This window comes from Anopheles coustani, chromosome X, assembly GCF_943734705.1.
Source record: "Anopheles coustani chromosome X, idAnoCousDA_361_x.2, whole genome shotgun sequence".
Lineage (NCBI taxonomy): Eukaryota > Metazoa > Arthropoda > Insecta > Diptera > Culicidae > Anopheles > Anopheles coustani.
Window position 1 is genome coordinate 3,075,928 of NC_071290.1, and position 23,379 is coordinate 3,099,306.

Sequence of the window (23,379 nt, forward strand, 5' to 3'; positions counted from 1 at the left end):
GCACATTTCGCAGGCTTTTTCCTCAAGTAGCGAAGAAATGCTTCAAGCACTGTAGCTTTTTAGTACACGGTCCCTTTTCGTCGGGATCGGTCGCTACCTCAACCCTCCCGGTTCGTCCCTTTCTGCCCACCGATGCACCCTCCTGCCCCTGCACCGGCATGTTCATGTTCGATTCATGTTCTCTGTCCCACACACACACACAGACGGTGCACGTCGCAATGCCGTCGTAATGCCCAAGGAGAATAAAACTAAACGGCCCGAACGTCATTCTTGTCAGTGGTGCGATCGTCGTCGATCGGTGCGAACGCCTGCCGAAAAAAAGGGTGGTTCTTGGTGGTGAAACACATTTTTCCCACATTTGCGTTATCTGTTGGTGCAGTGTTGTGAGCCGTCGGGAGATAGTTGTGTTTTAAAACAAGAACGCGCATTGGCGCATTGGTGACAACGGCGTGTATCGCCCTCGTTTAGTTTCTGACCGTCGATAGTTCTTTTGAACAAAAAAAAAAAAAACAGGAAACTACATACAAAGGGATGGTGCCCTGAGCGCGCCCCGTCTTTCCTCGCCAATTTCCCGGACGAAGTGCTGCGAACAAATCAGGACGTTTCCGGCCAGCCCTCCCGGAAGAGACACATTCGCACGGGCGTACCATCGAAAGGCGCAGCGCTGACCGAGCGCCGTTTTTTTTTTTGTTTTATAATCCAAAACTCCTGTTCGCAACTATTCCGTGGTCGGGAATTTTTCCGTGCGCTAGTGTGTGTTTGCGCGTAGTTTTGTTTTTTTTTTGTTTTTTGGTTGTTTTATTTCTTTTTGCGCTGGATTTTACAACCCTCCAAAATTCGCCTGCGCGCGGAGGAAAGCAATAAAATTCTAAAAGGAGGCCCCCGCCTGCAGAAAGTAAGTAGTTCTGGCTTTGAGTCGTGAGCGTCTGCGATTCTGGCGATACCCTGGCCCCGATCGTTTGCTTGCCATTTTTGCCTTTTATTTATTGTACCTTCTTAACTCCTTTTTCCCCCTCCGATCCAACCCTCCCCACCTCCCCCACCGTCACCCAACATTGTTCGGTTTGGTGGTGGGTTATTATTATTTTTCGCCTTGTCTTATTCCCTCTCGCCCAACCCCCTGGTTGCGTATCCCTTGCACCGGAACTGGTTGGAGGCTGCATTCGGGGGTGTGATTTTCGATATTTCGCTAATCGGAATCGCCATACCCGCCTGCCCCGCCTGCAACCGGGGTTTCTCGCGCATAAATCACCGCATTCGAATATCTCTCCGGGTGCGGACGACCGGAGCTCGCCGCTTGCCAGTTGCCATCTGACGGTGGGAACCTGGTGTGGAACCTTCCATCGCTTAAAGTGGACGACCGTGACACCACGGCAGCATCTGCGTTTGCCTCTGGTGCGATGGCGGCGGGTTCGAGCGAAATGCGAATCGGACCGTGGCGACAAGCCGTAAAGCGCAAGATTTAATTGAAAAGCCACTGAACACTTGATCCCGACCGACGAGCTGCTGTGGGAGGAAGCTAGGAAGCGTCACACGCACATCATCACGTTGAGAATCCAACCGATTGCACTGCCTCATTGATTGTGCACTAGGTTGGGGTTCACTTATTTTGAAGTAGTTTTAAATTGCACAATTCTTTGAAAACTTCGCTTTGGAGTCACTAAAACCGGTTCAGATCTAACCACACTGCTCTGAGATCTTGGTTTCGTTTAAATCTTAATGCCCCAAGGCGCGTAGCCTCAGAGATTCTTGGTGCGCGTAAAACGCGTGATCTAAAATCTATCTGAATCGCTTCTTCTAGATCACTTTCAGGACGCGCGCCTGTTGACGCTTCGTTGTTGTTAACCAAGGAAGATTGTCTCCAGCCCTTGACCACCTTTTTACAGACGTACAAATTGAATTCTACCTACCTAAATGATCCGCCTTCAGCGCGGGTAAGTGTCAGATCGTCAGAAGTCAATAAGTTACAATAACGAGGTGCGTCCGGGAAAATCCAACCTAACACTGGCAACCCGGGAAAATCCAGGGAAAAGGGCCAACCATAAAAGGATCGCGTCGAACGCGGCCGCCCTTTTGTATCTAGATGACTTCAACGATGTCAACCGTTTTAGAATCTGACACCCGAACTCTTGCAAAAGCGCGTTGCTAACTGATTCGTGTACCTTCCCATTTTTTCTTCTTTACGTCATATAAAGAAACTCAAGTACTAGGCATGAACTGAACAAAAAATACAACAACATCAACGGGCGTGATCTGGAAGAAGCTATTTTTACAGATTTTAGATCACAGATTTAAGATTACAGATTTTAGATCACAGATTACTGACGTGAGTGCGTTCACCGCGCTCCGTGTAGGTTCAGGCGAAAATTGGTGGAGTGGATAGACGGCTTCGAAAGGATTCTAACTGAAAACAGGCCCGTCGCGTCTCTTCCATAGGGTGAGAGTACCACAGAACAGCAGCAACGATGGCCATGAAGGAGCTCAGCTTTGGGCAGCGGAACGCGCTGGTGCTGCTGACAGCCGCGCTGGCCATATCCTTGGTACCGCCGGTGGTGCAGTCGCGCCAGGAGTACTACTACATGTACCAGGACCTGTACGACGACGACCTGTCGCTCTGGATCAACGAGCAGCAGGTGAAGATCTTCAGCGGCGTCGCGATGAAGATCTACGCCATCGACAATGGGCGTGTATCGCCGCACATCCGTGATCCCAACTTCAGCCAGTACCTGCCGGTGATCCCCTCCGAGGTGAGCTGCGTCAACTTCACGTGGAAGGCGGGCTCGAAGAAGTACTACTACAACTTCGACCGGCTGATGTCGGTGGACGAGAACATTCTGAAGCCGCCGACGATCTCGATCAAAACGTCCGGCCGCGTGCCGAAGAATGCCAAGGGTGAGCCGCGGGAATACGGACGATGCCTGGGGGGGGGGGGGACAATCTTTTAGAGCTCCACGCAGAGGATGACTACTGACCGGGTTCTCTACCCTTTCCATTCCCATCTCTCTCTCCGAACAGAGTTCAGTGTGATTCTGCCATGCTCCGGTAATGTATCGGGCATCGCAATGTTTAGCATTGGACTCCTGATCCAAACGCGGAAAGGCAAACCGGTCCCCGGGACGCCTCTCCGCATCAAACTGCGTAAGGAATGTGCACATAGAGGTGTGTATGAAAGAACTTCTACTCTAACATCTTCTTCGCAAGGTAGCGTATGCCTTTTTTGTTGTATTTGCCTATTTTTCTGTTTTTCTGTTATCTCTGTTGTACTGTACCCGTACTCTAACCCTCCGTTCCCACGTTGGCTCCCGACTCACACACAGTACTCCCCTTCGATCCTCAATCGTTCCCGTAGCTGTACCCTCAACATCCGCACCATCCGTCCGAGGTCCTTCACTACGACTCCATGCGGCTTATGTACCCCGCAAGCGCCTTGGTTTCTGGTTGGTTTACATGGGACTGAACATACATGCCCCGCGTCGTGCAGACTGCCAATATTTTCGTTTTTTAGACTGAAAAATGGTCAGTTCCCGGGAACAACAGTTGGTATCCCATCATTTTGGCAGTTGCTTTGCTAACCCTAGCAGCAATAATTGGTTATATTAGCCTAACACCGTCGGTTCATACCGTAACGTAACGTATTCAATCGATCAACGAGCGTTACCACGGTTAAACGATGATGTTAAGCCAATCTCGTCGATTGACGCTGTAGGGGAAGACACAGTGGGGACATAGGGTGGGTAAAGGACACAGGACAGGACGCAGGTTTTGCTTTGATTTTCGGCAGCTGCACATTCCATTCCGCGCGAAACTAAAGGGATTCCGACGCCCGTGTGTGTGCGCCCAATTGAATCAGGTCCTATCTCCGGCAGCTGTGCGCAGTTAGTTGGGTCGAGCTCGGACCCAGGTCCATCTCGATGAAACACGCAGGTATCGAAACGCCTTCGTCTTCTCCAGTCATTTTGCTGCAGGGGGAGAAGTGTACCTTGGCCGGTACGCGCGGGGATTCCCTGCTCTCATGTCCAACGCCTGGCAGAATAATTCTCACCACTCGGAGGACTCGGATATCTTCAAACCCAGCATGCCCCCTCTTCCGAAGCCCGCCCGATCTCCTGCTTTCCGTCATTATTTTGCTCAGTTTTTGATGGCTTCCGCTTCATGTGTAGCATTAGCGCAATTAGGTACGCCTTGACGGCTACGCACAGACCGCCGCTTGTAGGTAATTGCCATTTGGTTTGCTTGATCCTTTTTAGAGCTTGCCTGCCTTTACTGCTTGATACGTGTGTTGCCCACTTCCTCTTCCTGCTGCATTTGGAAATGCACCGGAAATATCCTTTACAGTGCGCTTTTCTTTAATATTTTGCTTTCAGCTTAAACATAAACACATTCCGCTTTGTTGTGCACTTCGAAGAGAAAATGGGGACGAACGAATCCTCGTCCCCCTCCCTCCTCCCCCACCCCAAAAGTATTCCCCCCCGCGAACCGAGTATACAACATTCGACACGGCAGCATTTCGGAACCGCAGATACACAAATACACAAACACACACACACACACCCACACACCCCGGACTACCTTCGCAAAATTATGTTTAGAAAATGTATTTCTTTGCTTTTCGCGATGATAGCGATTACTCAAAATTCCCTTTACGTCCACTTTTGGCCACCGAACAAAACGCGTGTAGGACCAGTGTGCGCGCGAACCCATTATCGCCGGAAATGCTGCCAGGCGCGAACATTGTGTTGTTGCTGGCGCGGCTTCGGACTGCTGCACACAGCGCTGTATTGTTTTCGTCTCGAACTTTCCTTCCCATCGGCCAGCTTTTCGGGGGGACAATTTCCATTTTGTTTTCCCCTCGCCAAGTAAGTCAAGCTTTTTTCGGAACCTGCTAGCTGCTTGCTGGAACCAAAAACAAAAATAAGAAAAGCAAAATCGCCAAGCCGAACCGGAACCGGAAAGTTCGAACACGGTAGAAAGCTTCTCGCTTCCCTCCCTCTTTTTTTTTCGTTTGTATGCGCATCTCAGGCAATGTAATGCTTGCAAACTTGGGTGTACTGTACTCGGGTTTTTTTTTTTGAACGGACCTCTATTATTGCTAAAATGCTTGCGCGCGAAAGCGTACGAAAACCGACCGTCGAGACCAGTTGTTTTGGGGGCCGGAAGTTGTAAGACCATCACCGTTGCCGTTGCTGCTCGTCCTAAAACCAATCTGTGTTTATCTGTTTCTCTTTGTGAAACCCCCGCCCATTCCACGCTCCCCCCCACTTCCCCGTGAAAAACGTGGTCTCAATATTGTCCCATTTTTCTGTGTGTACCAACCAACCAACCCAACACCACCACCACCATCACCACCAATTCCCGTCGTCAACATCCTGCAAACGAACCAAAAATGAAAAACCAAACCAAAAATCGAAACAAAACATGTTTATCTATCCTGTTGAAAATGCAAAATCAAACCGAAATCGAAAATCGAAACCGATGCACGCGCGCGCACACACAAAAACACACACACCAACGCCGCGTGCTGTGATGATCGAATCGAAAACCTTTTTAAAAAAATCAACGAAAAAACAAAAAACCCAAAACACAACCGCCCAATTCAACAACGAAAAGGACCGGATCCGGAGTGCGACAAAAAGTGCGCCAACAAGGGGGTTTGCAACGAGGACAAGATCTGCCAGTGCCCGGAGGGGTACATGGGCCAGTACTGCCAGACGGCCCTCTGCTACCCGCAGTGCATGAACGGGGGCAACTGCACCGCCCCCGGCACCTGCTCCTGCCCGCTCGGCTACCAGGGGCGCCACTGCGAGGGCGGTAAGAACCTGTTCTCAATCTCCTTTTCGTGCACCCACTCACGGCCAAAAAAACCCGCTTGCAGGAATCTGCGCCGAGAAGTGCCTGAACGGGGGCAAGTGCATCCAGAAGGACAAGTGCGAGTGCGCCAAGGGCTACTACGGGCTGCGCTGTGAGTTCTGTAAGTAACGCCATCGACTCTAACCCGAACTCTCCTAAACCTAACGGATGTGTGTCCTTTCTAAACAAAACAAAAAAAACCCCAGCCAAGTGTGTCATACCGTGCCTGCACGACGGCAAGTGCCGCGGGGTGAACAAGTGCCGCTGCAAGCCGGGCCTGAGCGGGGACCACTGCCAGATCGGGCGCCGCCAGCGGTCGACCTGCAAGAGACCCTGCAAGCACGGCATCTGCAAGCCGAACCACACCTGCGAGTGCGACGCCGGCTGGTACGGGCGGCTGTGCAATCAAAGTACGTTGCAGGTGGACGCTCTCAAAGGTGCAGGCAATCTTCTTAAAAGTGTATCCTTCCCATCCGCAGGGGAAAAGAGGCGTCGCAACACGAAGGCCCCCAGCACCCCAGGTGGGACAACGGCCGCCGTCACTGACAGCAGCACCATCGCCAGTGCGGCACCGAAACATCCAAAGAAGTAGTAGCAGCAGCCACCGCAACCATGACGCTCATCAGCTATGAGTAGAGCCAGCACATTCACGTCCCCAGCCACCCCGTTCCTATTTCCAGCTGGCAAGCGCACACCCAGTAGTCAGTTGGCTGGAATGGCAAATGGGTGGAAAGATATCGAAGAACAATTATTACGCATAGTAGCAACTAAAAGTGATATAAACAAGTGTAACAATAAAAACGATACGAGAGAACAAACGGTACGTTCTCGCAATCTCATAAGCAAACGATTTAAAAACAAATAACAACTGTTTCCGCGTCATTGTATCCAGTTTAGAACCCTTTCAATATGGCCCCGCACGCTTGTGACTACATCTAATCTTATACTTCCTATTATGCGCGGGCGGGGAGGGTGGTTTATTAAAGATAACAATATGCAATCCAAAACGTCACTAGCCGACAGTTGAACTAGTTTTTCTCCTACCGTAAATTATCCACCAAACCTATTCAACTACCATATTTTTAACTCCACCCTTTTGAAAACAAAGATGATTGTGCCGAAAAAGTAACACATCAGTGTTACCTTCATCAAGTACTGTTTTTGGTCGATATTGGTTCAATCTTAATTTTCACTCAGGCGACTGTTTGAAAATATGTAGCTTCACTTGGTTCAGCCCTTACAAGTAACGAACGGTTTGGAGAAAGTGAAAGATAAAATAGAAAATCTGGGACACGACTATTAAATGATTAAATTATTACAATGAAAGTGGTGATACGTATAACATAACTAGAATGCATTTACAGAATCAACCAGCTTACGGCGTATTCACTTCTTAAAGACAGTAACAATCGCAATAAAAAAGGTTGTTACGGGGTTTAACACGCGTAAATACGGTACACCCTTCGAGGACGAGTTGCAACTTCGTCTAGTTTACTATTTAAAAATCTATTATGAAGCTGACTTAAACTTTTTCCGCTATCTTGATCGCCGTCCGGCAGCCGAACTTGATGACGTCGGTGAGGGCACGGTAGAAGGGTGCCTGCTCCGCGCCGTGCTCGATCCCGGTGTCGTGATGCTCCTGCTCCTCGTCACGGAAGCGCTGGATCGTATCGAGCAGCTCCTTGTCGGTGAAGGTGGGATCGTCCATCAGCTTGCGCAGCTGGTCGTTGTAGTGCTCGACGATAACCGATTCCACCGCGACGGTGCACGCCATCGCCGCCTTCTCGCCGAGCAAGGCGGTTCCGGCACCGAGCGCAAAGCCGGCCACGTTCCAGAACGGCAGCAACGCGGTCGGTCGCGCCCGATACTTGTTGATCAGCCGATCGAATTCTTTCTTGTGCACCTTCTCCTGTTCCCACATGTGCTGGATTGTTTTGCCCGCCTTCGTGTGGCCTGCAAAGGGGATAGATAAAATAGCACGATGAAATTGTGTTGCGAAAGGCGAGTGTGTGCAACACTACATTTCGACACTGCGCACTACTTCGAACACTACAACTTGTTGATGCAATCCTTATGACCCCTTTACTGCCCTCGCGAATCCGTTGCATTCGAGATTAAAGCTCCCGATAAGCCGACCGGAGGGAAGCTTCTCGCTAACCTAATCAACACCACTACCCGATAGTGGCCTCCGTTGGCAATAGTTTGCGAAACATGAACATCGTTGTAGTGCCCGTCGCAAGTCTAAGCCCATTTGCGGTCACCAGTGCAATTGATAGCAAAACGTACCCAGGACGGCCATTTGTCCGCGGTAGATTTGATTCGCTCCCAGTTCACCGGCATGGTCAACCCGTAGTACGGTATCAATCAGTTTGGAGCAGCGCTGCGTGCAGGAACCCGGGCTGGTGTGAATGCCTCTTGCAAGATGTAGCATTTTGCCGACTGTAAGAAATGGAGTTGGTGGATGTATGTTAGCAACCTTGTTTATAATTATGTAAGAAAAACGCATCCACTTATTACCAGACATTATGATTCGCTTACTGCAAGGTTTGCAAGTCAATACAATAATACGATGCGTTGCTGGAGTTGCTATCCACCGGTTCCTAAGCGAACTGCGTTGTACTTATTGAATCCTTCAAATGGAACGATGGGCTATTTCACAAATGCGTTAATATCACAGATCACCGGCTTTAGCGAATGTGAATTTCATAACAAAACAAAACTAACCTTTCGTTTGCTGTGTCAACCACGGCGTGTTGTCATTTTGACTGCTTTTGCTTGCTTTTTTTTCTTCTTCCATCAAGTTTACTCATGTTCGTATCTGCGGTTTACATCGAAATGAAGTTAGCCGTGACAGCAACCGGTACAGCTATAGCAGGCTGTACCGCTTTGCAGCGCCATCTGGTGTGACGATCGATACCGATACCGATAATTCTCTAAATTCGGGAAAAGTCGACCTTTTAAAAACTTAAAAGCACTTCAATGGAGCGGTTGTGTAATTTAACTACAAAAAAAGCATGACGAAAATCTTTCTAGATTCTAAAACGTTCTAGAAGCATCAACTGCGGTCTGCCAAACAATGTTATCTAGTTACAAATATATAATAAGCATTAAGGAGTTTATATTTTTACTACGAGATATTTTTATTAAATTATTCCGATGCGACTTTTCTTTTTAATCATTGGGAATGTTTTCGTAGTTTTTTCTTTGTTATTTCTTAATTTTCTCTCCATGAGTTTGCTATTTTAGCTTTCATTTAATACTTCAGGAGCTCCCTCATTTTCGTCCTTCATAAAATTCTACATAATTGAGGAAAATACCTCTGACTTAACCTACTGTCATTTACACCTTTTTGGAATCGATTCCTTTCCTCACAAGAAATAAGAATGTTTTAGAAAATGAATAGTCCTACCATTTACAACCATAATGTTGTTTGCATAAATGCATTCCATGTGCAAACAATAGGTGCAGCTACTAACTGACGAATAAATTCAAATTATCACTCCAATGCATTTCGTTCTAACAATGCATATGTTCTTATCTCGGATACCAACCGACACGAAAGACTCTCAAACTTGGTTCGCAGAAGAATTGTCATCGGAATAAGAAGCTTTCGGGAATAAGAATAAGCCTTCGGATAGCAATCAGCCTCGTCGGCTTTGACTTTCCCAGGGAAAATGGAAACAATAATCTTTGGCGTAGTAAACATAATCACCCTCGATCACTGCTAATCGCGTGTCATACGAATAGACACCTTCAGGCGCACGGGTGTTGTAACATGTCAATTTCCTTCCTATATAGGAATAGGAAGGGCTAGAGCTTTCCCAGGGCGCGTCAATGCAGCCCGGGTACAATGAGCCCTATTGTCGGGCAACCCCATTCCCAGCCGTTTCGAAGGGGCTGGTTTTCGATTTGGACGTCATTTCCGCTATTGCATTCCCATACGGCACGGCATCAGCAGCAGCAGTAGCTCCCTAGAAGATTAGCCTATCAATCGGTGGCGGAAGTGACAGCATCGGCCGCACAATCAAGTGACATTCAATTGGTATTTCTCCAGGAAAAATGTTTCAGCTGCACCATGCGCCAAGGCCGGAAATAGCTGTGCAAACAGAGCGCAGAGCAAGAGTAAGGTGTAATCATTTACTGTTGCGCAACCTCCGAAGGCCGAAGTTATCGGTTCGATCTTCCGCTCCCGGAGTGAATCACTGCACCGCGCGCGATGCATCACCCGATCCAGCCAGCTGCTCAACCTTTATCGATATCGCGTCCACAGACAGCTGCAGCTTTGTCCCCGAGTGCCCGATTTCATGTTGATTAAGGTCAATTTCTAGTGTTTGTTGTGTTGCAAAGCATTTGAGCCACGGAGCGATGGGGGTAACTCCGATCGGCGAAGGATCGAGATCCCGACGCAAGGAACCGTCCGTGGACGGCTTGTTGCGGTGAGGATTACAAGGGTCGATCGGGTCTTGGTACCTGGTTCGTTACCTGAGAGTTAGTGCTTAGAACGCCCTATTCGAAAGGAGGCCTTTCCCTTTTTTTTCCTGTTGTTGATCGTGTCGATCTCCTGCTCAAACACATGATAAGACGTCAGAGCCCGTTTTTCTACCCCGGGTTAGGGTTAGCTTACGTACGTTTTGCAACCATTTAACCCTCCCCCTACCCCCCGGGTGTCCGGGTATCTATAGGAGAGTTTGTTTTGTTTGTTTTTTTTTCGCTTCAAAAACTGCCGAAGAAGTTGTCAAAAATCGCCGAATTAATAGATCCTAATAGACGATAAATTAGTTCTGCGGCATTAACCATTCAGGCATTAATTAATTGCATGTTTTTGAAGGGGGGGCCCTTAGCCGATGGGTTAAACATTTTCTTAATTAAATCGAACCAACCAACAGCAGTACAAACCCCACGGGCCCGCCGCTTCCGGTCCCGGTGGCGGGCGGGTAATCAATTCTTCGCCGGGTGCGGAAACAGTGCGCCATATCCGAGGCGGCGCAGCTGGTGTCGAGGGGGGGCGCCACAAGCAATAGCGGTTTCATAGGAAAATCCCACCACCCGCCCAGCCGGCCAAGAATGGCGTTTACCGAGTGCGGGGGATCGTTTGCCCATTAGTCATCGTAATGATCCCCCTCCAAGGCAAGAGGCGAACTCGTTTGGAATAATCAAGTCACTTGTGCCGCTTGCCGGCGTGTTTCGAAGGTTGTGATTGAAGCAGCAGACAAATGTACACAAATGAAGATGTTAATAACATTGCTTAGCTCATTAACTATCTTCCAATTAATTGGCCGTTTGGTGATTCGTTTTTCCTTTTGGATTGCTTTTGTTTTTTTTTGGAGCAGGAGTTATTTGCTGCGCTCCGTTGAACACACACACACACGCCAGTAGGCAAGCAACACCCCATCGGGAAACACATGTGATAATGCAAAACCAAAACCCGAACAAAAAAACAACAAAAATCGAATGAAAACGAGACCCTCCGGACCGCGCGTGTTCGCCAGGAGAGCGTCGTGGGCAGAGCTACCTCACGCGAAAGAATCCCCCAGTGGATCTATTCGGTGACGTAACCCCCACCACGCGCCCCAAGCCGAAGGGGCCCGGTCGGGCTCGAGAAAAACGTCACCATTTTCCCTCCGAGTGGGGTGGTCCCAGGCAACCGGACCGGTCGGTGAGCGGCGGGAGGAGGTACGACAGCTGCGGCCCGAACACACATTCAATCCGACAAATGCGTTGTTCACACGCGCCACCGTGTGTTCCAGTTCAAGGGCTTCCTGGGGCTTGAATTTTCGAAAAAATAAAACCCTTTCCGTTTTTATTTTTCCATAAAATAGCCTCGGGCAGGCTCTAACGTTTGCGTTAACAAAAATAGACAAATTTTCATCGGTGATAAGATAAAAGTAAACCAACCTAATTGAATGAAATAAATTTTATTGTAATGTTACAGCTTTTCAGTTTAAAAAAAAAATATTCCGTCTGTACTGTTGTTCATCTTTTTCATTCAATCTAGTTTACCAAAGATGCAGTGCAATGCTAAAATGAACGATTTTTTAAAGATTTAGATTGACTTGGATTGTATTTTTGCTTTTTTATGTGTTTTTCAACAGAATCAGTGTTAGCTATTGCTTTTATATCCTACAATCATTCAGATTTCCGGCTGATTTTATAAATTTTGTCTAACTTCTTTTTTTTTTGTTACTCTCCAACTCTGAGTATATACCGGTCCATCCTTTGATTATTTCGTTATTGTTCTTAGCATTAATTTTTATAGGATATAGGAAAATAACCTATTATTGTAATACTGACCCCGTTCCAATTTATTACTTGTTGATCTTAGCAGATTGATGAATTGTGTAGAATATTTGTTTATGTAAAAATTTTACAAACTTAACCCTTGGAGGTTAAATATCAACGCAGTGTAGTACAATTATACTACTCAAGCAGGAATAATTCTCTATTAACGGAAATTTATTGTCTCCCGTGTCCGTTTCGAGATAAACACTATGTGCGTCTCGTGAGAATATACGTGTCATATTCGTGCCGCGCAATCCACACTTAGAACCCGGCGATCTTACGGTTGCGGCAACTCAACTGGTTCGGGTTTTGTGTGTGTGTGTCTTTTTAATGTGACCTCCCGCCAAGCCGGCAAACTCATCCGACGGAGCGCCTCAGCGGGTGGCAATGCGACCCTCGCTAGTTTTAAACGCTAGCCATATCTAGCCTAGGCTCGGAAGAACCCAGCGCCACCTCGAAGCCGAAACTCTCGGGGGAAGCGAGAAAAAAATCCCTCGCCTGACAACTGATCGATCACCTCGGGCGAACGTGGTAACGGTCAACCACGTTTTTAATGAGCCTTATTTAGTTCTAGGCGAGCAATTATGTCCGACGCTGTCTGGGCGCGATGTTTGACATCTTCTCTGTAATCCTCCAACCGGTGAAAGCGGCACAGGCTCTCTCAGGCCTGCGCAGGCACCCAAATCGTCCCCTAATAAGCCGATCGTTTCACTCCGATTTAATTGATACATCTGATTGGGAGGGAGAATGTCTTCATTGAATTAACGGGTTCGACTCGCTTTATGGCACGTTGATTGACGCGTCCTCTGGTAGCCTTAAGGTTCTATATATGTGGCGCTCCCGCCACCTCCCGCTGGTCCAGCGTCGTTAAACTCCCGATTTTATGACCATTCGGCCCTTTTACGACACCAGGTTACGTGTTTCTTGGCGCTGATGGCGAGATATTGTATGTATGTGAGACCTAAAGCTCCTAATGAAAAGCCTATCGACGCGCGCGTTTTAAACCCGTAGAACCTGAACCTCGGAGTCTCACCGAGCTCTGGGAAAGTCATCTTGTTCTACATGTAGCTGAGTGTATAGCCTCATCCTCCCTCGAAGCCTCAATCAGCAACGCTTTAACAGCCATAAAACCTCGCGGGGTTTTCAGTTTCCTCAGCACCGGCGTGTGGTTCCACGTCCTGCTTCCGCTAGATCTCGCACGCTGTTGACGCTCGCTCCTGTCCTTGAAACGCGTCTACGTCTTCCAAGGGTCTTGGAAGGCTCACGCCCCACGGGTTTTCACCTGAAACTCATCTCGCACGACGAAGATGCAAATCGAGGGGTCGAACCGGTGCGGTTTTTAAGCAGCACAACACTGCAGTTGTATGTCTGGCGTCCTGGCTCGCTGTCTGGCGATGGATGAGGGAACGGAGATGCAAAACTCGGCGAATAGTTTTACCGAGTTGGCTTTTCCATGCACCGATCAATGGCTGGTGGCTACCGAAGAATGGTGTCTAAGCTACGGTCAAGCAAGCGAGTCCCGCAAGTAAGGTACCGTGGGGCAATACGCTCTCCTTAAGCGAACAAAAACATACCAACATACCGTACCAATTCAAACTAGTGATGGGTAAATTCGACAAAAAATCGGAACCGCTTCCGAATGACTCCACCAATATCGGAAGCGGCTCCGTAAGGTAGGTGCAATACTCCGAGCTCGGAACCGTCCGGAGCCGCTAGTAGACAGCCGGAACCGACCGGAGCCGGAGCCGTCCGGAGCCGGAGCCGTCCGGAGCCGTCGGAGCCGTCCGGAGCCGTCCGGAGCCGGCCGGAGCCGTCCGGAGCCGTCCGGAGCCGTCCGCGCTCCAGCTGCCGACTAGCGGCTCCGGACGGTTCCGAAAGGTTCCGGACGGAATCTTGGTTTTTACTAAGCCGGAATCGGAGCCGGTTTAAAGATGCTCGGAAGCGGTTCCGGGCGGTAGGTGCGGTTCCGAGAACCCATCTCTAATTCAAACACTCAAATTGATACTTAAACCAAGTGGTTCGGGGGCCCTAATAGTACGAAAAGGACAATCTATAATGATTCAATAAGAGCTTTTTATCGGTATTTGATATTTGTTTGGTATCTGTCATTCAAAAGGGAGCTCTTAGAAATAGGAAAAGAGTACAAATAGGCTCGGAAAGCAGTAGAGGGCCTTTCTCTTTCAAGCAAATATGAATGCAGAATGTATACAACCTTTGAGTTGATTCTGTTTGGACGGGTAGTGTTGTTCAGCCTAACATTTACACCTCTGTATGAGTATGTTTTAGGATTAAGACTTCGATACTCTTAAGTACCGGTGCATCATGCCCCACATTCCCCTAGAGGAGTCTTCTATACTTCAACCAAACGAGTACGTCTCATGTGTGTGGAAAAATGCTCGTTATCTCGTTGTGTTTTGTGTTGCTCCTTCAAGTGGGATGTCCTTCGCCAGCCGCGTACACACGAGCCTGAAGTGCCTCCTCTATTTCGTTGCTAACACTTCGGCCAGCCCTTCCACCGTCTGGAAGCTGTGGCCTACTGTGCTGCCCGAAACCGACCACTTCAGAGTACAATTTCGAAGAATTACGGTACAAGACGAGATATATTAGGTTTCCTGGTGTTTTTTTTTCTTCCCACCTCGCTCCTCTACAAGAATTTCTTCGTGTGTGTGTGTGTGTACGTGCGTAAATGGGTATCGAGGACTGTATGGGAAGGACGGGAAAAACAAGCGTCTGAAAAACGCAAAACGGAAGCGGATCGAAAACAACCAGAAAAAAAACAACACAAAACAATGCGAGCTAAGTTTCGGTGCGGCCCAAAAACGGGACTGACAGGACGAAACCTTCACTACCTTGGCGCAGGAGGAAGTGTGCAAAAATGCCCGCAAATCCAAAGTTTCAAAACGCACGTCAAAAATGGGAGGGAACGTGCATTATGTGTGCTCCCTTTGTACATGTTTTTCTCCTGGTTTTTCCTTATGCGCTGTTGAGTTGAAGCAACATCGGTGGATCGGTTAGGGCGTTGTGTGATGCCGCATCCTAGATCCTTTTGAAAGGCAAAGTCAAGCTCGCTCGGGTGTTGGCTGAGGAAAAGCGAAAACAGATAACCGTACCGAGAACCGGGTACGGAGGACGCGCCGCGGCGGAGGATGAATCGGTTTTGCGAACAGAGGAAACTTCCGCAGTGCATCCGAGCTGAGGAAACGGCCCGGGGTGTGGTAGGGATCAGGCATAAGAAATGCAAAACAAAAAACCAAATCTACAAAGGGGGCAAAACAGGCTGCCAAAGGTACGGCCAAAGGAAAATGGGAGAAAAGAGCAAGGGAAGCGGAAAGAGTAAGCAAACGTTCTTCATCTGTCTGGGCAGGGTCGGGAAATATGCTCCATTACGCGAAGAAAACGCTGGCATCGGTGCGAACAGCTCTTTTGCTTTCAGTTTCGCACATCTTGTTCTAGACATTTTTGCTTTTTTACTCGCTTTCTATGTTTTCGCTCAAAGGAATGTATTCAATGTTATCTCACTGCATGTTTTTAAATGTTTATGCTTCAGACGGTATTATTTCGTTTTCGATGCAAAACTTGTACATTTTTATGCTGTTTTATGACGCAGAATCTGTGAAGCTTAATAGTGAAAAGTTTCCATTGATTGTTGTTATTGAAAATCGATTCAGAACAGAAAAACACGGGTTGTTTTGCAAACGAGTGATCACTTATCAATTTTTGCAGCTAAAACATACCGCGACCATACTACCCCACCTTCCCCTACGCAGCATTTTATCGCTTGTACAACTTTTATTTTATACCGTTTTTCGGCTCGAACTTGCTTCGCAAAGATCTGCATTAGAAGTTATGAGTGAGTTTTAAATGCAGAACCCTTTCCCTCCCTCCTTTGCGTCCCCTCACTTTCGTTCTCGTTCCCTTCCCTTATTACCTGTAGCTTTTTTTACTTTCGAATTTTCGCCCAAGCCGGTGGTCGACGCAAATGTCACGTAAGCACTCATATTTGAACGGTTCTGTGTTTTTGCTATCTTCTGTTTGCCTGCACGTACTTCCATCACCCTTTCGCATTCCCCTCCGATTCGATGGCGATGCATATTTCACTTCGCAGCGGATTTTCCCGGTCGCTTTGGTGGTTTTTTGTTGTTCTCTCGCGCATTTTCACCCGGCTTGACAGGCTCTGATCCGTTTTGGGCGTCGAACCCGGCAGACGAAACGCTCCCACGATAAGGGATGCAAGTGGTTTCATTTGTTTTTGTGCATCGTTTTTTCTTCCATTTGCCACGTCGGTTGCGTTGCGTTACCCGAAAATGCCGAAAGCCAGGGAGAAAAAAGGACGGGAAAACATATGTGAAACCCGTGAAGTGGAAAAAAAACCAACACTCCCCGGCTGAACCAACGGTACACTGTGCGTCGTTCTGTGCTGTCCTCATTCCGCCCGTTTTCCGTTTTTCGTCTTTCGGCGTCACTAACGCTTTTCCCACTTATTTTCAGTTAGTTTTACATTTCCCCCGGTCCGGTACGACGTGTTTTTTGTTTTTCTTCTCTGTTTTGTTTAAGTTTGCCTCCGCCCGTTCGGTTTGCCACTTGTCATTTCTGTCCATGTTTTTCTTTTACGTTCTGTGTACGCGTCTTATCTCCTGGTGGCTAACTTGTGACACATTTTTCACTTTCCCATCGCCGTGTAATACGATCGGCGCTCGGGGTTTGGCTGGGATTATCCTTGGCGTGTTCCCGCGGAAGAGCGTTGTCAATAGGGTCAGGTGTCATATTCTCCCTGTCCTGTTCTCCCTTTTCGAAGATAACGATCGCCATTTAGCAACGCTCAACGCGGACGTTCTTAACTTCAAGCAACAATGCCACAAACCAGCAAATTTCAAAACGATAGCTAGCCAAGGTGTTCACCCAGAACAGACCGAGGAGCTGGAGCCAATTTCAATTCCTTCCTGCGGAAGCAATTACTTAAGCACAACGTGCCTCGGTCCAGAGTCCTGGGAAAGGCTACAGCGCCCTCACGTTACGTCACGCTACGGGATTCGCAGAAACTCCCGAACTCCGGAGCTCTAGCGGGAAAGGAGGGAGGGCAGTGGCCCCACGGGAGCGGAGGCACCAAAACGGCAGTTGTTCTATTTTCGGCCCGGGCCCCTTGTTTCCAGTTTTTTCCGTTTTAGCCTAATTAGCTTTTGGTCACCAAATGATAGAACACACCTGGTGGTTACGTCCATAAGCGCTGGAGCGTCTAGGATGGCGTCGCAAGAAATCCAAGACAGGATACCCTTGGCTGTGAAGGCTAAACAAAGCAGAAAATCAAGATGCCAGCCTGCAGAGGTCTTTGATTGACGCTAACAAAGGCCAACTGGGGCGAGAAAAGGTGCGTAACTTCTACCAGCAGCTGAAAGCGAAGGGAACGTCCTGTCGAGCGTCCTGTCAAACGTCCGTCCGTCGTCCTTCGTTAATGGGTGAATTCTTCTCCGGGCACAAAGCAGCACCGGCGATGCTTCTATCTCTCTCTGTCTTTCTCTTTTTCGTTGCTAGAGGATCCTAGCAGCTCACCCTATTCATGGAAGCACTTTCGCCGTGCAAATCTAATTAAAAATGCACCTCAGGAGGTACTGCAGGAACTTCCGGAATAGGTCTATGAGGTCCCTTGCGAGTACAACCGGCATTCGATGTAAATTAAGTGGTACTCGCTTTTCAATTAGATTTCTTTCACCTTTCTCCTTCGCCTGATCAGCTCCTTCCCTCGTTTTCTTTCACATCCCAAATACCGGAGCTGCGCAAGATACGTTCTATTCTTGTATACGGCTCACTCGGGGTTCGGTTCGGAGACCACCGGATAGCGGTCCGATTTTCCGCTGCGCAAGCCGATTAGTTCTCCATTATAAATCAAAACCTAATCGATCGTCCATTTTCCATCCCTCACATATTCGTCGATACGTCTTATCGGTACTCTTTCCCAGCGCACGAACTATAGGTGTATATACCCTTCCCGAAGTCCGCTATTACCTCATGCCCAAAGCCCACCTGCCCAGCTCGCTCAAAGGGTTCAGTTGGGGTTGCGTACACCTCAAGCGCGAGTGATTAGCTACATTTGACCATCGTATCGTATCGGAGTTTGAAGCAAAAACTACTGTTGCTTAGAGGGGCATAGTCAGAGGGATCAACGAGCCCTGACACGCCCAGGAAGCGGGTCCACTGGGAGTCGATAAGCTATCGCTTTCGATTGTGTTTGTGTCTGAATTTCAAGCGTCAAGAATTTTTGGATTTTCCTACCCTCTCTCTCTCTCTCTCTCTCTCTCTTTTGCACCGGTATCAAGAAGTGCTATTAATTACATGTTTCTAATTTACGTCCACTAGGTGTGGGATTAAGTACTCCACTCAAGGTATTTGGGATGACGTGGACGGCTGGACCTTCGAAGCAAAGCCTGTTCGGTATATCTGGTTCTCTAAAAAGTCCACAATATTGATTGCCTGCGTCAATATCCCACCGGGTACCTGTTTACCAACAAGGTGGAGTACAGTAGGAGACCAATTCTATCGTTCAGAACATTTCATCCCAAACTTTCCTTTGACGATCCATAAAAAAATGCATAAGACGACATAACCAAAGTACTAGATTGTCTGTGACTCATCATATCAGTGTATCACTCAGATACTCCTATCACCCTCGTCAGCTTAGATAGCTAGAAGGTGAGATAGTACCTCACCCTATACGTTGTCGTCGATTAAAACCCTTCTAGGGGCATTCCTAGGCCGCATTGTCCGCTTCAATATAGGGAATTTCGCAGTAACTGGAACGAGATTGTTAGACCTTCGTACATTATTACTTAGAACCCCAGGAGTTTGTCAAATCTCATGATATCAGTAGACGACTTTCAACCAACTCTGGAGCTCCTAAAAGTAGTCAGAATTTTGTTCCGTCGATCCCATATCTGCCGCACGTGTAGGAGGTCTCCTTGAAGCTGTGAAAATCATTAATTAAATGGTGCTCTCCGCAACTATGGTTAGAGATGCCACCACACACGAACACACACTAATAGAAAAGCCTCTAACGCACCGGTTGATACCACTTTAACATCCTTTTTAGTTCCACTCCGCTGCGCTAATGAGGATTTGGGTTGAGCGTTTGATGGCGTATTACTTCATTCAATTTCCTACGCCGCCCATCGCTGTCGATCCTTCGAGTGCGGTTCTTCGGCGGTAGGTTTCTCCCGCTTCCCTCCTTCGTCGTCGGTCTGGGAAATGCATGAATGAATGTGCGACAGATGATTTACGATGGAGCGACCCGAAAACCTGGAGGAAAAACAAAATCCCACCGTCAGCGCGTCTCATCAATCTCCTCGGCGGCCGCACCGATCAATCTCTCTGGTTTCTTCCCCCCCCTTGGAAGAGTGATCCTCTGGCTCCCGAGCAAACATCGTACCACTTGCGACACGGTTCACGGTTGATTATGTGGCCCGGGCGCTACCGGCGTTCCCTGCTCGGCCAGGTTGGCGGGTTCCTTTTCCACTTCACTTTCATATATTTTCCTTCCCTCCTACTGCGAGGAGCTGCAGCACCTCCGGTCCTACAAGCCAACACCATGCATAGGCTGCCACAAAGTCGCGTAAATTTGTTTTCTCTAGTCGGGTGCCCTTCCGTCACCGATAGCTGGGTTTTTTTTATTGGTTGTTTAATCATCCCATTTGCCCTCCATTTGCTACCCCGTCACCTCGAGCGTGTACCTAGATCTTCAAACCATAAATCCACCCTATAGTACTTACAGATATAGGCGAAGCCTGCTACCAGAAAAGAAACAGATAAACTGTATATTTATCGGCTTATTTCTCACTTGTCTCAATCCCAAGCAGGGCTCACCTCGCTGTGCTATATTTGTTTAAGACGTTTTATAACAGCCACTTCCCTTGCCATTGCCGCCATGGCTTACATCAGGCACATTATGTAATAGGCGGACCTAAGAATATGAGGTGTGGAATAATCGACACACAATAAAAATGCCAATCGATGCTGATAAAACTGATAGCGGCGGCGCGTTGGGTGAGGGCGCGAGTGCGCCAAACGGCTGACTAATTCCAACCTATCCCTCCGGCACGGACCGATAAGATATGCTCCGGGTGGAATGCTGCGTGGACCCACGTTCAGATGATGAGAGTACGCAAGGAGTGACGTGTAAGGAGATCGTTTCAAGCTGTCGCGAACGTAGGAGTAGCCGCGTAACCTTGACTTGGGAACCTCCGATTTTGGAGAGCCTATCAATCTAAGAATTGATAGGCAGGAGTTTTTTCGCGGGCTTAGGCACCAAACGAATTGTCCAACGATCGTGTTCACTTGTCTTTACAACCTCCTCAAATCTAGAAATAGCTTGACAAGAACCGCGCAACCTTGACTTGGGAACCTCCGATTTAGGAGATCCTATCAATTTAAGTATTTAAAGGCTAGGGCTCCACTGACAGAGACAGCATTAACCCTCCAAAAGGTTAGCAAATGCCTACACATGCTCGAAAATTGGACAAACGAATTGTCCTACGATCTCGTTCACACCTCTTCACAACCATCTGCCCCAAAATCTCTCTCGCTCCCTTCGTTCCGCTCATCAGCAAGAGCTTACGGGGTGGAAATGCGCCCTCGGTCAGCTCTAATCTTCAAAGCTAATCCAAGGAACCGAAGGACTCGCCGTGTGAGCGTGTGTATTCGTGCGTGTGCCATCAATGGTTGTTGCTATAGCGCCATCTCCCAGGCTAGGCACCAGACCCGGAGATAAGCCGCACAGACCAAGCGTACCTTACAACGGAGTAGGCGCGCGCGTTTGGCGAATTTCATTGAAAAAAACTCACCGTCCATCATGCTGGAATAGACTCGTGATCAGCTCAACGCAGAGGGAGAGGGGAGATCAGTGCAACGCAACTTCTGAACCGCCCGTTCCTCCCCATACACCAGCTCCCTACTTACGTAATCAGCTCTAAGCACTGATAAGACGGGTGGCAACATTCTGACCCAAACCGACGGCTTCAGCGACGACTCGACGTGAGTATATTAGTACAGTTTTGTAGTAAGCACTGGTAGGGAAGCCACCAGCTAACCACTTCCGCCAGCTCTGGGTCCAGATACGGGGGGTATGGGTCGGGGTGGTCACCCCATTTTTTATTATTTTTTCGCAGATAACAAGCGCGGGGTCTAACGAGTGCGAATTTTGGAGGATTGCGATTTCCTCCGAGGGAAGAGATGGGGGGAGGGGGGATTTCCAGTCCTTGAGGAAGAAAGAGAAAGAGACAGAGAGATGAGAGGGGAAACCCCTAACTCATTCATCGCGTTTCAACTGTTGATGTGGTCTACAAGTTTGCTTCCAAAGTTGTGAAAATTTAGGAGACATCTCTGAAGGCTTCAATTCATGGTTTGTGAGCCAAGATTTCCAAAATTCTCACACGCTTATCAAACCTTTCAGTAAACTCTAATAAGTCTTCACTAATCACTACTCGAACTTCTTGTTTTCTATGCTGTTTTGTAGTTGTTTATGAAAATCAGACTTTAAAGACTTGTTAATTTCTAAACATAGTTAAACATATTCCTCTTATTTTCGGTTAACCTTCATATTTGGGTCATCTTTATAACGTTTTCTATATCTTATTATCAAAACTTATTTATTTATAAACAATCTTGGACATATTCCAATTGGCTTCGGATATGCTTCACATTTACATATTTGTTGGAACATATTTTCAAAACATATGAATTGATAAACAAGTTCAGTTTTAGCTATGCTGCAGTTATATTCGAGCTATCTATATGTTATTTACATGTTTTTTATAACTTATTTCTGAAACATATAAATTTCTAATCAAGGTTTTATATATTCCATTTCGATACAGTTACGCTACATATTCCGACTGCGGTTTGATGTGTTCCCTTTTTTTCCAAAACGTCTAAGTTTGTCAAAGAGTCGCCACCTGCCTGCCCTTCCCCTTGCCGGAAGTCAAGCCAAACAATGGCGCCAACTGGCGTTGCGTAAGCGCCAAGTTTTGCGCAAGCAAAACGAGAGCAAATTTGAATCGCATTTCGTTTGGGAACGTCGGTGCTGTAGCTTTATCACACATCACGGAGTTGTTTGGCCTCGGCCATCAGGTTTCGTTGGATGTTATCTGTGCCGGACGGTGGCAGGCTGGCGCCTGCCTAACGGTGCATCGTTCGTTTTTTATTTGAATTAGATGTGGTTCCTTGGCGGCTTGTTGCTTTCTTCCGCCGGGGAGTGGAGGAAGAAAAAAAAAACGTGTGTATTGACGCTGTACCGTCTATGTGCAAGCAAACGGTACAGTACTGTCGAAGGCGATTGACGTCAGTGGAGGAGATTGAGCTAACACAAACGGCCGAAGCTCGGTTTCGAAAGCTAGACTCGTTTTGCTCTTCCTACTTCCCAACCGATGGCTTCCCATTTTCGAAGGCTTCGGTTTCTGACATTTCAGATGGTTTGTTTACTTTTGCATCGACTGCTAAATTGACGAGCCGCTTTTCCGCCTCTTCTCTCATCTTACAAGCTTCCTCGTGAAGCACAACCCGACTCGAAAGGTGAGAGTCAGAGCTTCTCAAGCTGCACTGCTCGACGCCCCGTGTCGCCGGGATCGTCTGACATCCTGCTGGAGGGTATCATATCCATCTCGCTTTCGACAGTGAGGACAAGGAAACGGGCGGCACGGAGTGTTTGGGCCTCGCGTGCTTAAGGGCATGCGCTTGCCTCTTGCAGGATTGAAAAAGAAATGAAATTAAAAACAAAAACGCTTAAAAAGAGTTCAGAACGGACTCGTGCAGGGAATGGAAAGGGCCGTCAAACAGGGGAAACAGGTAAGCGGAACACAACGCTGTGCAACGAAAAACAAAACACACACCTGCCCAGCCTGGACATCACACTTTAGGCAAACCGCAGGACGAACGCCACGAGCGGAAAGTTTCCTGTTCGCGCAAACCGAACCATGGTTGCTCAACAACAAAACAATCGAGAGCATCTGGTGAACAATTTATCAATACATGAATTGATTCGTAACGTAGTTTCATATGTAAATAAACTAGTTTAAGAATAATATAAGTAGCAATAAATTAGTATGTAAAATTTTTCAAGCTTTAAAGCAACAACCAGCCTATTATACAATCTTTAAACATCTTTTCAAGAGATGTATGTAAATTTGTAGTAGCTGCCATCCTGTCAAGCAAAATCTCTACACATGTAAATATGTTTAACATAATAAAGCTTCAATTTCCTTAAAAAAAACT

The 23,379-nt window shown here is 47.7% G+C and overlaps 3 protein-coding genes across 3 annotated transcripts in view; 2 read left to right on the forward strand and 1 right to left on the reverse strand.

Moving 5' to 3' along the window:
* The window catches only part of LOC131269407 (uncharacterized), a 209,463-nt gene that overhangs the window by 129,173 nt on the left and 56,911 nt on the right, over positions 1-23,379 (forward strand). The gene's annotated exons all lie outside the window — the stretch shown is intronic.
* On the forward strand, positions 863-6,654 carry LOC131269412 (protein shifted-like). Its single transcript, XM_058271760.1, has 7 exons — positions 863-895; positions 2,437-2,892; positions 3,016-3,201; positions 5,608-5,808; positions 5,873-5,968; positions 6,054-6,257; positions 6,327-6,654. Exons 2-7 carry the CDS (start codon positions 2,466-2,468, stop codon positions 6,437-6,439), a joined length of 1,227 nt encoding a protein of 408 aa, XP_058127743.1. The 5' UTR covers positions 863-895; positions 2,437-2,465; the 3' UTR covers positions 6,440-6,654.
* LOC131269413 (5-demethoxyubiquinone hydroxylase, mitochondrial) lies at positions 6,742-8,564 on the reverse strand. Its single transcript, XM_058271762.1, has 3 exons — positions 8,365-8,564; positions 8,134-8,286; positions 6,742-7,800 (listed from the first exon to the last, which is right to left on the reverse strand). The coding sequence occupies exons 1-3, from the start codon at positions 8,369-8,371 to the stop codon at positions 7,370-7,372; spliced, it is 591 nt and encodes a 196-aa protein (XP_058127745.1). The 5' UTR covers positions 8,372-8,564; the 3' UTR covers positions 6,742-7,369.